The sequence below is a fragment of the Puntigrus tetrazona genome, chromosome 20 (genome assembly GCF_018831695.1).
Source record: "Puntigrus tetrazona isolate hp1 chromosome 20, ASM1883169v1, whole genome shotgun sequence".
NCBI lineage: Eukaryota > Metazoa > Chordata > Actinopteri > Cypriniformes > Cyprinidae > Puntigrus > Puntigrus tetrazona.
In genome coordinates this window covers 598,357-613,460 of record NC_056718.1, presented here as the reverse complement: position 1 = coordinate 613,460, position 15,104 = coordinate 598,357, and the positions used below count along the sequence as shown (strand labels likewise).

General features: G+C 41.0%; 2 protein-coding genes across 2 annotated transcripts in view; both read right to left on the bottom strand.

The window, feature by feature from the left end:
• Positions 1-168: 168 nt before the first annotated feature.
• Positions 169-4,898, bottom strand: LOC122324472 (enoyl-[acyl-carrier-protein] reductase, mitochondrial). Its single transcript, XM_043218897.1, has 10 exons — positions 3,992-4,898; positions 2,826-2,923; positions 2,590-2,721; positions 1,646-1,789; positions 1,460-1,562; positions 1,228-1,330; positions 1,075-1,148; positions 936-996; positions 777-849; positions 169-678 (listed from the first exon to the last, which is right to left on the bottom strand). Exons 1-10 carry the CDS (start codon positions 4,138-4,140, stop codon positions 518-520), a joined length of 1,098 nt encoding a protein of 365 aa, XP_043074832.1. The 5' UTR covers positions 4,141-4,898; the 3' UTR covers positions 169-517.
• Positions 4,899-9,154: 4,256 nt separating this feature from the next.
• Positions 9,155-15,104, bottom strand: part of lama2 (laminin, alpha 2) — a 144,007-nt gene continuing 138,057 nt past the window's right edge. Inside the window, 6 exon segments of the mRNA XM_043219394.1 lie at positions 9,155-10,362; positions 10,666-10,888; positions 10,994-11,124; positions 12,957-13,110; positions 13,215-13,373; positions 14,889-15,078. Coding sequence (XP_043075329.1) covers positions 10,208-10,362; positions 10,666-10,888; positions 10,994-11,124; positions 12,957-13,110; positions 13,215-13,373; positions 14,889-15,078 — 1,012 coding nt within the window. The 3' untranslated portion in view covers positions 9,155-10,207.

The window sequence follows — 15,104 nt, the reverse complement described above, 5'->3', positions numbered from 1 at the left end:
AGAGGATCATTTTCACTTATAATTCTGATTCAATTGTACTAGAAGTATGTGAAGCTTGATCTGTGCTGTGTAGCTGAAACAGTGTGAAACATGAAATATATACTAATGTCAATACACGCATGCATAAACAAGACAGAACAGGATTTAAACACTCAGCAAGACATTAAAAAAAGTGAAAATATGATATTTAATAAACCCCAAACGCACTCTTTTAGATCAATAAAACCAATGAGCTACACTAGAGTTTCCAGCAGATCTGACACGTGTGCTGGATACAGACAGACATTACACTGGAAATGATGGCGCTTTTAAATGATTAGGTTAATTACAAACAAACGCGCAAACTAAAGCTACATGATTTTTAATCCCGATTGAATCTGATAAGCCCACTCACATTTCTAGCATTATAGTTCCTTGTTTTGTGCCAATGGTGAGATCAAGCATGTTGAGTTGTAGCCTTCTTCATGATGTCCGGCCTGTTTCCGCAGAGGATCAGAAGCACGTGCGGGTTTGTTTTCTACATGATAAGAACGTGCTTGCGGCCGTGTGATTGGATAATGGCTTGTAACGCGTGCGAGTACTGGTGAAATGGTGTCTGGACACAGTGTGGAGCGGACAGCTGTCCAGCTCTCATGAGCTCACACACAGCATCCAACATGGCCTTCAGCTGGGCTTTATCTGCAGACAGATGTCGGAGATCCATGTTCTTACAGGTTCTTCCATTCAACTCTTTATTTGACTTCCAGTAGCTCTCTGTGTTGTGTTTAATGGCTTACCTTCCCTGTGCTTTCTTTTCCACTGCGTTAGCCAGAAGCCCTTCAGAGTCACATCCTGGAATATAAAGGATTTCTGCACGACAGGAGATGGAATATAAATGTCTACAAAGTCAAGATCAAGATTTAATACAAATTTAATCTGTAGAAAATGAAACCCACAGCAGGGATCTGAAGGGGTCTTTTGGCCATCCCTCCATATGTGACCATTGTCCCTCCATAACTGAAGATACGGGAGGACAGTCATGTTTCATTAAATCACAATCATTTTCTTATACACTGCAATATATGTAACACTCACTCGAGATTAGAGAGCACAAGTCCTCCGCTCAAGCCTCCGACACAGTTCAAGCCCAGTTTAGGTTTGGGAACTTCCTAAGAAAAATATGTGTTTAAGCAGAATGTGTAGAAATCAATGAAATGTCATTTTGTTTCAGAAGAGAAGAACCCCCACCTCGAAGACCTGATGAAGTCCTGTTGACATCACTTCTTCTTCTGTCAGCACGTAGTCAGCTCCTAGCGACTGAAGCTCATCGACCAGCTCAGTGCAGTTTGGTCTGAGTACGAGAAACACTTTGAGAAATCCATTAAATGGGACTTTACACCACATGAGATTATTGCATTTCCACTTACATTTATCCATTATTGCACAGTGAATTGACTTTTGCTCTAAATGTGTTCTGTACCTGTCTCTAATGATGTTGATGGTTTTCAGGCCCAGTGCTGCAGCGATCTGAATCACAGCCTGTCCCACTGCACTGTTAGAAGCGTTCTGAATCACGGTACAACCTACAGACACGCACAGCATAAACCACTGATAGCCATGGTGTTTGGTAAAATAGCAATACTAAATCACGTATGAGTTTCCACACCAGGGGAGAGTGTTTGAAAGTCACGAAGCATCCTGTACGCAGTGCAGGGGTTCACGAAGATGGTGGCGGCCCCCAAAACAGAGATGTCTTTAGGAACAGAGATGAGCTCATCCTCTTCACACACAGCACCTGTCCTCCATGTACCTGACACACATACAAATACACGATCACTAAAATGAAATACAAGATTCTGTTAAGAAACTCTAGATGGCACAGGCTGGCGAGTTCTAACAAGAACTAAGTTGCTTTATTTGTCTTGATAGAGATGATGTGTATCATGGCATGCAACTATTGCCTTCAACTACTTCGGCATACCAATCCACATCGCACAATTAGTCAAGAACTATTTCCAGGATCTCCAGTTCTGCATAACAGTAGAAAACAACACTATTGCTTGGCAGCATCTGGAAATTGGCATTATGGCAAGTTGCACCATTTCCCCTCTTGGATTTGTCATGGCAATGGAGCTGGTCATATGTGCATCTAGCTGGGTTGTGGGAGGTGAGAAAATTAGGAATGGTCTATGGCTTCCACTAATTAGTGCATAAATGGATGATATTACTATCATTATAACAACAGAAACTTCAGGAAAATATCCAAATTGCTTCAGCAGTGTGGGACTTTACAGCAGAATAGCTCTGTCACCCTCAATTTGTAGCCTGGAGAGTTTAAATGTGCCAAGGTGAGACTGGATGTGTCTCTCGATGACACCAGAGACCCCATATTGGAATCTTTTATCAGAATTTTATCTTGTTGCTCCTCTGAAAGGACTTTCCTTTGAAACCGATGCGACCAGGAATTCTTGCTTATAATCTCCTGCAGTCAAATTTGCAAGTCCTTGCAATCAAGACCCACTGTATTTTTGGGTTTCTTTGCAATACACACATTTTGGAATGGAATTCCATGTTAACTTCAAGCTTCTGAAAGAGTGAATATCTCCTTACCAAATCCAGCATCAATGGGCACGACCCAATCACCTGGTCTGAGAGATGTGACATTACTGCCCACCTCTATCACCTCTCCCAACCCCTCATTCCCCCCCACCGCTGGGAGGGGGCACAAAATCGGATACGAACCTGTGGAGACAAGACCAATGTTTTGCCAGTCAGTTCCCCAGGTTTCACCATCTCTAAACAGACCTGAAGCTGTATGAGTAATGCTGTATGTATGGCAACTTTACCCTGGATCATGTTTATGTCTGCAGGATTGACAGGTGCTGCTAGCATGTGGACCCTCACAGAACAATCACCCACTGGAGGCAGTGGCAGCTGCTCCATCCTGAAGAGAAATAAAGAGGGAATGAGCATCAAAGAGTCATTTCACAAGTGTCCTGCAGTTGTTCTAGTGCTCACCAAAGAGCATGATTGAAGTCATTGCTACAGTATATATACAGTGCACTCCACAATTATTGGTACCCCTGTTTAAGACGTGGTCATGGAATTCTCTCTTTTCTTTTCTTTTTTTTTAAACAACATAGGACCCAAATGCAAAAAGACACATTTTTAAGTACAAATACTAAACACATTTAGAAAAAAAAAAAAAAAAACAAACTTGAAATCATGTGTCCTACAATTATTGGCATCCCTGGTCAATTTTTTTTACAACCCCCTTTTGCCAACAAGATAGCACTTAATCTCCTATAACATTTCACAAGATTGGAGAACACGGACAGAGGGATCTTTGACCATTCCTCTATGCATCTTTCTGGATCATCTAGTGTACTGGGCCCTCTCTCCTCTTTAGCTCGCCCCACAGGTTTTCGACTGGGTTGAGGTCTGGGGACTGAGATGGCCATCGGAGGACCTTTAGGCCATCAGGTTTTTATTTAAAATGTTCTGATAGTTCAAAGTGTTCATAATGCTATGTACCTTAACAAGGTTCCCAGGGCCTTTGGATGAGAAACAGGCCCACAGCATCACAGATCCTCCACCATACTTCACGTTGGGCATGAAGGTGCTTTTTGGGGTACTCATCTTTTGTTTTATGCCAGACCCACTTAAGAGTGTTTGTTGCCAAAAAGGTCTTAGTCTCATTTGACCAAAGCACACAATCCTAGTCCCAGTCCCAGTACTGCTTAGCAAATTCCAGATGTTTACGTTTGTGTTAGTGAGAAAAACCTTTTTCCTTGCATGCCTCCCAAACAGCTTGTTGGCAATGTAGAGATGTCTGATGGTTGTTATAGAGACCAAGATGCCACTCTTTGATACAATTATTTGACAGTGAGCTTAGTATTTTTTTTACTTCCCTTACCATCCTCCTCACTGTGCGTTGCAGCAAGATAAACTTGGGATCTCTTCCAGCCTTGTTTGTCATATTATGCAAACAAATTATTCAAAAAAGACATACCTTAGAGTATCGATGTTATGCGTGTGTTCTCTGTAAACTAAAGCCGAGCAGTAGTGAGTGGCTCTCCATGCTGTAGAGCATTTCTGACGATTTCTCAGCAGGATCATCCCATCACGGACGGCTCTACGCAGCAGTCTTCTGATGACCATGACTTGTTTTCTTCTGCTGTCCCCTGCTATGAGTTAAAAGGTCGTCAACATCTCTACCCTGTTGAAAGTGTACTTCCTTATTTTTTCCAGTGTTGCAATCCCAGACTTTTGTGTGGTGATGAAAGAAACTAGTGTACTCCTATAGCTTTTATAGTTCTGCTTTCAGTTTTCTGAACAGGAAACCACGCTGAGTTAACAGATGTTTCTGAATATAAGCAGGGTTTTTTTTGGTCATGCCAAGTAGGGCTTGGCGGTATGACGGTATATATCGTTACCGCGGAATGAAATGTGTACCGTAAAAGATTTTTTTATTCCGTGTATACCGCGAAATGTAAATAAGTGGGCGTGGCCAACATACGTGCAGCACGCGTGAGGCTGAGACCGGTCAAACCACTGAATGCAAGACTGAAGGATACGCTGGGAGGTTGTGAAACACGGAGAAGGAGAAACGAACAGAGGAGGAGGGCTCAAAAGAAAATCCTGAGCAGGAGGAGGAACTCGTCATTAAAAGAGGTGCAACGTCTGTTGTGTGGACTTGGTTCGGGTTTGCAAAATCTGATAACAAGCAGAAAAACCTGATTTGCTAACTGTGTCATGCTAATGTACTCCCTAGCAGCGGTAGCACAAGCAATCTGTTTTACCACCTTAAAAAAAAACACCCACCACAAAGCCAAAAGATGCAAGCAAGCGGCCCGTCAGCCAAAAAGAAAAATTTACCTCAGGTTCAAACCACTTTGGCTGAGTCTTTGACCAAAGCCGTGCCGTATGAAAAAAAAGCTCAAAACGATGGAAAGAAATAACCCATGCAATTACGATGCATATTTGCAAAGACATGGCACCAGTTTACACTGTGGAAAAGAAGGGTTTTCGAGACCTAATCAAAACCCTTGATCCGCACTATGTAATGCCGAGCCGCAAGCACTTTAGCAAAGTTGCGTTGCCAACAACGTACAGAGAATTGAACAGGAGCTCAGTAATGTTGAATACTTTTACTAATTTTTTTTTGCTTCATATTTTCAACAAGAAGTGATCGCTTTCAATTTTTTCATAAAAGAATTGTAATTGTTTATATTTTGTATTTTTGAAGGAAAAAACTGTTTGATATTTCCTTAAAGTGTTTACATATTTATATTTTCATATTTAAGTTTTCTTTTCCTGTTATTTACTTGAGATATATTTTATATCTGTGAGATGTTACTTTAGAAAAATTTGTCCACATCATATTTTGTTTACTATATTTATAAGGTTAAAAATAAAATACAAAATAATCAAATAAGATCAAGTCCTTTTCTTTTCTTAAATATTCAAGCTTATTTATTATATAAGGCCCTTTTGTACATTTTCTGGAATAACTACCTATTTAAAAAACTATATCGTGAAAGATATCGTTACCGTGACATAAAATTTCTCATACCGTGAAATAAAATTTTGGTCATACTGCCCAGCCCTAATGCCAAGGTGATATACACACACAAATCTTTGTATAAAGTATAAAGATTTATGGGATGACATAAAATTATATTCACCTTAATTCTCCAGAGTAAAATCATGGATATAAAATGTAATCTGTATATTTATGCAGACAGTGTAAGAATAAAAGCGGCCTGAAAACTGAACTTGAAACCTAGAGGAAGTTTTGCCACATGCCTCGTAGGCCAGGGCAATAGCATCCCATCACCCAATGTGACATGGTTTGTCAACTGGCAGCCGCCCCCCGGTTACGGATCCCATGGCATATAAAGAGCTGCTCCGACTTCCGCCACTGGCTAGTGCGTAAATCTGAATAGAACGTACACAGTAAGTTTCTCCTGCTCCGGTGTAATGAACGGCGGAGGACATAATAGTCTACTGCAGTGTTGTCTACCCGCACTAGGACATGGTGGCCTCTCAGCTGCTGGAGGAAATATTTCAGGGCCTGAAATAGAGCCATCATCTTGAGGCAACTGATGTGCCACGCAAGAAGATGACCTCTCCAGAACCCTTGGGCTGGACGGCCATCTAAGACCGCTCGCCCAGTCCATGAGGGAAGCGTCTGTCGTTAGCATCTTGCAACAACAACATGAGTGGGACCTAAAGTCAGAAACCGAGGTCCCTGACACGTAACCCTTATTTGCCTTTGGGGATTGGCCCTTGTATAAAATGAACGATCACTTTCTGGCCTAGCTGGATTGCCTTTAGGGGGTTTAGAATGGCGTCAAATGCATTCTGGAGACAGCATTGAGACCGAATGCCATACAACCCCTAAATATGTTGTCCTCTGAGCAGAATGAGACCTCTTTTCTTGGTGTCGAGTCTCAGCCCCAGAGATTTGAAATGAGCTAGGACAACATCTCAATGCATCACTAGCTCTTGAGACTGGGCTAGAATTAACCAGTTATCTATGTAATTGAGAATGCAAATGCCCTGGAGTCGTGGTTGACCCAGATCTGCAGGAGTATACTGTGCTGCCAGATCAGTATCCTCATCACTTCTAGCTATTGTTTTATGGTGCTCAAATCTCTGGCACCTTCTACCTTATTTAGTTTATCCTCAGGTTATGTAAAGTAAGTCGAGTCTGTCCTATCTCTCATAAGCATTTAATCATACTCACAAGACAGGTCACAGAAGACTTCTACGTGGTCTGTTCTGCTCAGGTCTTGAAATCAGAGTCTTTTGGTAGGCGAGCGTATTGGTTATAATAAGATATAGTTTTATTATATATAGGTTAAATTCATTACAAATAAAATACTAATATAAAATAGAAATAAAAACAAAGTTGTATCATCTGCGAGCTCGGTCGTTCGGAGGCATCGTGGCGAGGCTGTCTGTCATCGGAGAAGCGTGTCGCCGAGGTGCAGCTTTAACTTCTGGCTCACTTCTATGTGCAACCCTCCTATATAGACTACAGGTGCAAGTCGACACTTTTTGGTAAAGTCCCGTACAGCTGGACACCTCCCTTTCAAGAAGCTCACTATAAAAACACAGCCACCTTATCATGTCCTCCTCTCCGCGTCGGGAACTCAGCACTCAACGGTAACATTCCTACTCTTCTTACTCTGTTCTTACTAATACATATTTTATCTCTGGCTATACTTTAACTAAATGCTACATATATCATACCTAATGTCTTTTCTCAATAAACTACTTTTAAACATGATGCTGTGGTGGTCTTTCTTTCTACTATTCAATAAAATGAATGCAATACCATGTGTACTGTATATCTTATAAATACTTATCAAATAAAAGAATACAATATTCTGTGTGGTCTCTTCTTCTTGATAAATCTGTAACACATCACAATGTGTTCGCAATACAAGGTATCACTCAAATAAACAAGGCAAACTTACAAAATTGGGAAAACTTCCTGCTTTCCTCAACACTGTGCATTCATCCAATTTTTCCTGAGGTTCCACAGATGGCGACAAGTCAGCTGGCAATGGTTCGGGTGTCACCGGGAGTGCTGCTCACTTGTCTGAAGGTTATCTGGCTCTAATCTGTGGCGTACTGGATGAAACTCCAGAGACAAGACACCAGTGGTGGTGGAGATAAAACAACGGCCTCCTGGGGGTGCTGGGAAGGAATATTTATTCTCTGTTGAAATTGCATGCACCCCTCCCAAGGGGGAAACACCCCCTCTGTCCTGGGTGCACCTTAGGACTACTTCTTTGCGGAGATGATGGTCCGCAGGTCCGGTCTATTTGTGGTGAACTGTGAAGCACGGCAAGCAGGAGCTTGACTCGCCACACTCTCTTTCTGCGATTCACGCCTCAAAGTGACCCGACCTGTTCGGGACTGGGTGGCCAACAGTCACGAATCTTGAGCACGGCAGGGAAGAAACCTCACAAACTCTTCCTAATAGTGTTTCCCCTCCCGGAACCTAGTGGCGATGATAACTGTGTCGCCAAATAGGCTGGAAGGCGAGATGGGGGCATCAAGGTGGAAGGTACGATCCCACTCCTTGATGTCTCTGAGGTTGAGACACAGGTGTCTCTCCGTGGAAACCATGGAAGCCATTTTGGCCAATGGCACGGTCCGTCTGCTTGGTTGCACAGAAAGACAAGTCTGTGGCTTGGAGCAGCTATAAAAACGCCTCATCGAAGTCCTTTAGCTGGCCAGCCTGGTACGCCTGCAGAACCGCCATGGTGTGCAGGGCAGCACCAGCTTGACCTGCTACCTGAAAAGCCACCCCCCCCAGCCAAGATGTCATTCTGTATGGCTTGGTGGGGAGAGTCAGCAATCGTCTCTTCAACCTGGGGCATCGTCATATAGCCCTGTGCCTTCGCTTCAACAATGGTGGAATATATTGACGACAATGAAATGAAGACACGAGACGAAAACAATCTACGTGGAGATCACCATAAAAAAGGGGAGAGACCAGCCAGGGGAGGGGAGGGGCTCACGAGAGGTGCGTTTCGAAGTGGCACTCTCCATCTCGGCAGAATCAAGAGAAGCGGACTCCTCCGCCTGCTCACAAGAAGCGCTCGTGATCTGGCGGGAGCGCGAGAGAAAAGGGCGAACCCGTCTCGCGCAGAGGGAGCGTCGGCTGGCTGTTTGCCGTTGAAAAAGGCGCACGGGGCACTTTAATCGACATGCGCTCTCATGCTCGCCGTCTCCCTCGAACCCGAGGATCGCGTGCTCTTCCTCCAAGCCCTCGAAGCAGAAAGCGTGCAGATCGTCGTCGGAAAGGAGCCGCACCTCGTCTCATCTTCCAACGTTTTTTTCTTTTTCATTTTTAAAAATAACCTTTCTTATTTTATTTTTATGTTTTGCTTTCTCTCTCTTTCTCTCTCACACACACACAACGCGGTCATTGAAGACAAAAGCCTTGAGGGTGTTTCCGTTTCACGCCTATTTATAACCTCCAGGTGCGTGCACTCAAATGACGTCATCAGCCGAGGTTATACTAGCACATGCTTCAACAACTTTTGAAAGAGATCTACTAGTGTAAATATTAACATTATTAATAATGGCTCTCTGAAAGAGAACTAATTCAGTAACTTTGACAGTGAAAGGAAGCACATCAGACCACATCAAGTGCCATCAGAAGGGATATTTCTTTATTTTGAAATACTGATCATTACACAGTACACGTAATCACTCCATGCAAAAAACACACGCTCACACCTCTGAGAAAAGTGTCTCAGTCCTCAACGCAAGGCCTTTTTGATCATTTAGGCTACGTTCACAATGAAATCTGACAATTTCATCTTTCCTACATCTCGCTTTTAATTTTCATACAGCACGCCTGAGCTGTTTTTTGGCAATTCATTTTCACATTCACTTTTTATGCCCCTGTAGTCTTTTTTATTACATTTTAAGTGTTAGAGAAAGGCACAAACATGTCTTTTTCCAAATATTTCCGGACATGCTATAACGTAGTGGTGTCAAATGTAGTTTCGAGAGTGACGACGTAGGTCCAATGTTCTCCATGTCATAAAGCGTGATATGGTGTTAGCTGTTGATGATGTTATGATGAACATACTGAAGTCTAGGAGTGTGGCCTGTTTAGATCTGCTTGATGGGCAGCATCTGTAATGTCTCTGCAGAATTCCTCGGGTCATTCACTCTTCGGTGGACTCTGTGTAAGATGTAACTGCCCTTTGGAGATTCATTTGTTTTTGCTAGAGGGATTAATAACGAACTACAGCATAAAAAGTTCACAATATGGTTTCATCTGTTTACATTAGTTAATTAAAACAAATTTCTGTTCTTTTTAATGGACCAGGCCAAACGTGAACAGTTGTATTTTTATTGACTAACAACAGATACTTACGTATTGTAGAGTATTTCTCATTGATCATTCATGTAAGTTAATGCTTAAACTAATGTTATTTAATGGGTCCTTATTATAAACTGTTACCAAAAGTTATTATACAAATCATATTCTATGGCTGTATAATTTTTATTTTAAAGCAGTTTTTTTATCTGGCTTGGATTGTAATCTTTGGTTTGTCTAGCTTTTTTATTATTAATACTCCTTGTGTTATTTGGTTATGCGCTTCAGTTAGTTCTTTGAATATTTCTGATTCATTGATTCATAAACTGATTCACTCAGAGTAACATTTAAATGAATCAAGCGTGTGTGTGTTTAACTAGCAGGGCAGGTGAGAGGTTGAACTCCTTTGAGCTCCAGGACTTTGTTCATCTGGATCTCCAGAGTCTTCCCAGCTTTAGTGATCTTCACATTTCTCATGCAGCCTTTAAATGGTGTGTTTATAGTGAGTCCAAACTGCTTCAGACCCTCTGCAACAATCACACAAACGATGCTTCAGAAAACATTCAAACTTATCAAACTGTGAATGTCTCTGTCTGCTAAGACGAGATGAGAGAAAAAGAAACAACCATTCTAGTTTAACATGTACATGTTAATAAAAACCAAACCGTTAATTTTCTTGAAATGAGATATTTTTGGATTATTTTCATTAAATAAATTCTTTTTAATGACTGCTGCCTGTTAGCTTGTTAATAACTCCCAGGGCGAGTCATGAATGAACGTATGAACATGTTTAACAACGAAACCATGGCAACAGAGTTTGATTGACGTACCGGGGTACCCGCCCACATACACGGGGTCATTGGTGTCGGCGGAGGCAGAGCGGACGTCTGGACTCGCTGCCTCGGACTTCTCACCGTCCACAACGAGCTCCAGGCGGTGCTTCAGCTTGTGGGCGGAGACTGTGTGCCACTGTCCGTCACAAAGCCCCGCCTCCGGGTTCGGCTCATATACAGCCGTGAAGCGCCCCACTCCGTTATCAGCATGGAAGAAAAGCTACAGCAACCAACACAAACACTCTTACTGACAAACACTCCTCCCAATTTACTTGAGCTCTTCACTGGAACTGAAAATACTCAAATTAAGTCTCCTCTTTCGTACCTTTCCGTTGACGAGTTCGATACCCAGGCCGTCCATCTTCTGGCTGCTGACCCCTAACAAAACCCCGCTGCTCTGAGCCGTCCTGAACTCCAGATCCACGGACACGTCGTTACCCACTCGATATGTGTCCACTGCACACACACACATTACATCTCTGTGTGTTTAAAGTTTTTTCAGCTGCTTAAACATTTTCAATACTTTCCACACAAATTCAAGAATTGCACGCACCCATGCAAAATGCCTCAAATCTCTTAAAAAATTAAGCACTGCATTCAAAATATTACAACAGTAGTGCTGTCAAATGATTAATTGCATCCAAAATCTAAGTTTTTGTTTACATAATGTGTGTGTACTGTGTATATTTATTATGTATATATAAATACATGCATGTATGTAATTAAGAAAAAATTCTATATTGAATATATTTATAAATATAAATATAAATGATATGAATATAGATATATGCATGCAAATACATATGCAAAAATATACAGTATATACATGCACATTTATATTTTGTAAACCAAATCTTTTATTTTGGATGTGATTAATTATTTGACAGCACTACTCAAAAGCAAACATCTTTGCCTTAATGCAAATTTTGTTAGATGAGTTTACATACAATTGAAAACAGTTAAAGGCTTATGGTTTTGCAGATTTGGTTTGTGCTTCTGCTGTTTGAGTGTCAGCCTTCAGAAACTCTGTGACAATTAAATAATAATAATAATAATAATAATAATAATGTAAGTAAGTAAGGTTTATTTATATAGGACATTTATCACAGCAAAGCGGATCAAAGTGCTGAGTCAAAACAGATGCAAATAACGATAAGATCCTAAATTAAAATGCTTGGGAATGAAAATATGTTTTCAGCTTAATTTAAAAAATTGCAACAGATGGTCTAGTGGCAGTTGATTCCAAAGATGGGGAGCAGCAATCGAAAAAGTCCTTCAAACGTGAGCGAGGGACAACTAAAAAAGCCTTATCAGCAGATCTTCGAGATCTAGAGGAAGAACAAGTTGTAAAGATGACATTTAAGATGCAATGGGGCTTGATAAAAGAGGAAGAGCTGAATATAACGAGTTACAATAATCAAGATGAGAGGTGATTAAGGCATGAATGGCCTTCTCTAGATCACAAAAAGACAAATCTCTAGATGATCCGTAACTGATAAAAACGGTTCTTGACCACAGTATTGATATGCTTAGTTAAGCAGAGACCAGAGTCCAGAATAACACCAAGAGACTGAGGAGAAATGCTTGTCATAATTTCATTTATAAGACAAGCTCCCAACTTTGGGAGTCCAAAAACGTTTATTTCAGTTTTATCTTCATTGAGACAACCATTTCCGGCAGGCCAAAATGGGTCAACTGTATCGCCATCTTTAAATGTTAGGAATAACTAAGTATCATCTGCATACAAATGAAACGAAACACCATGTCATCTAATGATATCATCCAATATAAATGAAAAAGAAGTGGGTCTAATAAGGAACCTTGCAGCACTCCACAAGTAAAAGGGGCAACAGACGAACAGAACTGACCTAATTCAACAGTAAAAGACATGTCAGTAAAAGATATAAGTTGAACCACTGCAAAGCAATACCCCCAATGCCAAACAACTTTTCCAACCAGCATCAACAGAACTGAAGCAAGTAAAACACTTTGAGCAAAGCAGACTCAGTGCCAGAGAAACCAGATTGGAGAGGGACCATTAACTTAGCTTCATTCAGAAAAGAGATCAGTTGTGAATACAACACCTTTTCAAAAGGTTTTGACAAAAATGATAGCATAGAGACAGGCCGTTAATTATCAAGGCACCCTTCCTTGAGCAATGGTTGAACCAGAGCATGCTTCAAACTTTTCGGGATCAACCCAGCAGTTAGGGACGAGTTAATCAATAACTGAATGGAAGTGGCGTTAAGTGTTTACAACACTGTATATGACTGAAAGTGGATCCTCACCAGCTTTGGCATAGCCTGTGCCATCAAAATAAGTTCCTTTTTCTGGGTTGGCGAAGCAGGAGCCCACACGGTAGCTAGATGTGGGTTGCTCCATGTTGAGGGGCAGATTCATCATCTTGAAGTTCCTAATGCAACCGTCGATACTGTAGAGCACCTAAAGAAGCACAGCAGCAGCAGACTTAGTGTGGAGCAGACAAGACTGTGTGGAGTATCTGAGTGTGTGTGTGTGTGTGTGTGTGTGTGTGTGTGTGTGCTCACCGGTCCGATGCGTTTGGTGGTGTAGTTGAGCGGTAAACCTCCCACATACAGCATTCCCACCACATCCAGAATATCAGCTTTCTTCGGGCTGCTGGTGTGTTTGGAGTAACGTGAGTCAATCACGAGGAATCCTCTCTGCTTCTCTCTCGTCACGCGGATCTACAAACACAACACTTGCTTGCTTTTACAGGGCTTTTACTGCTTACCTTTTTCTAAAACTTTACAGTCAAATCCAAACATAGTACACTTCGTTCAAATCATTTTTTTGGAGAATGAAGCACTGCATTCCAAATATCACAAATGTTGCAAACCTTTTCTATAATGTTATATTTTTGGATATATGATACATAGTTATTCAAAACCTAAAGCTCATCTTTTCGTGAGTATCTTGTAAATTTCTCTACAAAACTGAAAGTAATTGGCAAAGAGATTCACACTAAACACGAAAGTAAGACCAACCTTTTTTTACTCTAAGCATTTGTGGTTGTGAACACAGTATTGCACAGCACTTAAGAAAATAAATACATTGAGCATGTGTAGTGTTTGAAAAAGAAAATCAAGATACTTCCTGTTAGATATTCCTGTGTGTTACATAGAGAACTGTGTGTTGTGTTTTGCAAAATGTTTTGATCTCCCTAACACTGTTTGGGAGGCAGACACACTCTGTCAGTTTAAATCTAGATTAAAGACACATCTTTTTAAACTAGCCTACACATAACACACTAATACGCTTCTAGTATTCAAATCTGTTAAAGGATTGTTAGGCTGCATTAATTAGATCAGCCAGAACTGGGATCACTCCTCATAAAACACAATGTGCTCATTACATCATAAAAAGACGGGCATATACGCTAGTATTAGTCTGTTTCTTTGGGTGCAAGCCGTTGAAAAAAAGTTTGAAGTCAAAAGTTTGAGGTGTGTAAAATAGTTTTTGTATGTTTCTGAAAAAAGTCTTCTGCTCACTGAGGATGCATTTATTTGATCCAAAATACTTTAATAAAATAATTTAAAACAGCTGCATTTACTGTAATTTATTTCTCTGAAGTGCAGCTATATTTTTTAGCATTATTCTCCAGTCTTCAGTGTCACACGATCCTTCAGAAATCATACTGATTTACTGCTCAAGAAATATTTCTGATTATATTAGTGTCAAAAAAAATATTTTTCTATTTTATTTTTCTGGGTTTACAGATAAATTTATTTAAAACACTATAAATGTCTTCACTGTCACTTTTGATCAGTTGAATGTGTGTTTGTTTGAAGAATAAAATTATTATTTTCTGTCAAAATAAATATTTACATTTAATCATTTTGCAGACGGCTTTATTTGAAGCGACTTACAATTGGGGAATATATAAAGTGATTCATTTTAAAGCGGCCAACAGACAGAGGAAGTGCTCGTAACACCAGCCTCAGGTGGTGTTTAAATAAGCCCAAACTGTTTGGACTTATTTCAACAATTATAAAACTAGTTCAATGACAGCATGCTTGATGCTTGTAACGTGATGGTCACACATATTTGCATAAATGATGTTTCTGGTCTAATTGTGACCCGTGCACCTTCTCTATTATCACAGCATCAAAACTCAATATTGTATCCAGATGAGCCAAAAGCTTTGAAATTGTGAACTGTGAACCAGAGAGCGATAGAGGTCAAAGGTCATGCGCTCTGACCTTGTGCCACTGTCCGTCATTGATGATGCGTGGCACGCTGACGGAGGTGTTTCCGCTGCCCAGATCATAGCTCAGGTGAGCCATGCCCTCCTTCAGCTGGATGGTGGCGAAGTCGGCGTGGTTTATTCTGGCCATGTAGAAGACCAGCCCCGAGGCAGCTTCTGTGCGTATCTCGAACTCGATGATCAGCCTGAGGAGCCGACACACACACACCGC

What these genes read in the sequence shown, in the direction of transcription:
- LOC122324472 (XM_043218897.1), bottom strand. Translation starts at nt 4,140, where the DNA reads ATGGTCATCAGAAGACTGCTGCGTAGAGCCGTCCGTGATGGGATGATC. An exon ending in AGACATAAACATGATCCAGG is followed by an intron (nt 2,722 to 2,825) that starts GTAAAGTTGCCA and finishes TTGTCTCCACAG; the next exon opens with GTTCGTATCCGATTTTGTGC. An exon ending in ATCAACATCATTAGAGACAG is followed by an intron (nt 1,331 to 1,459) that starts GTACAGAACACA and finishes TCTCGTACTCAG; the next exon opens with ACCAAACTGCACTGAGCTGG.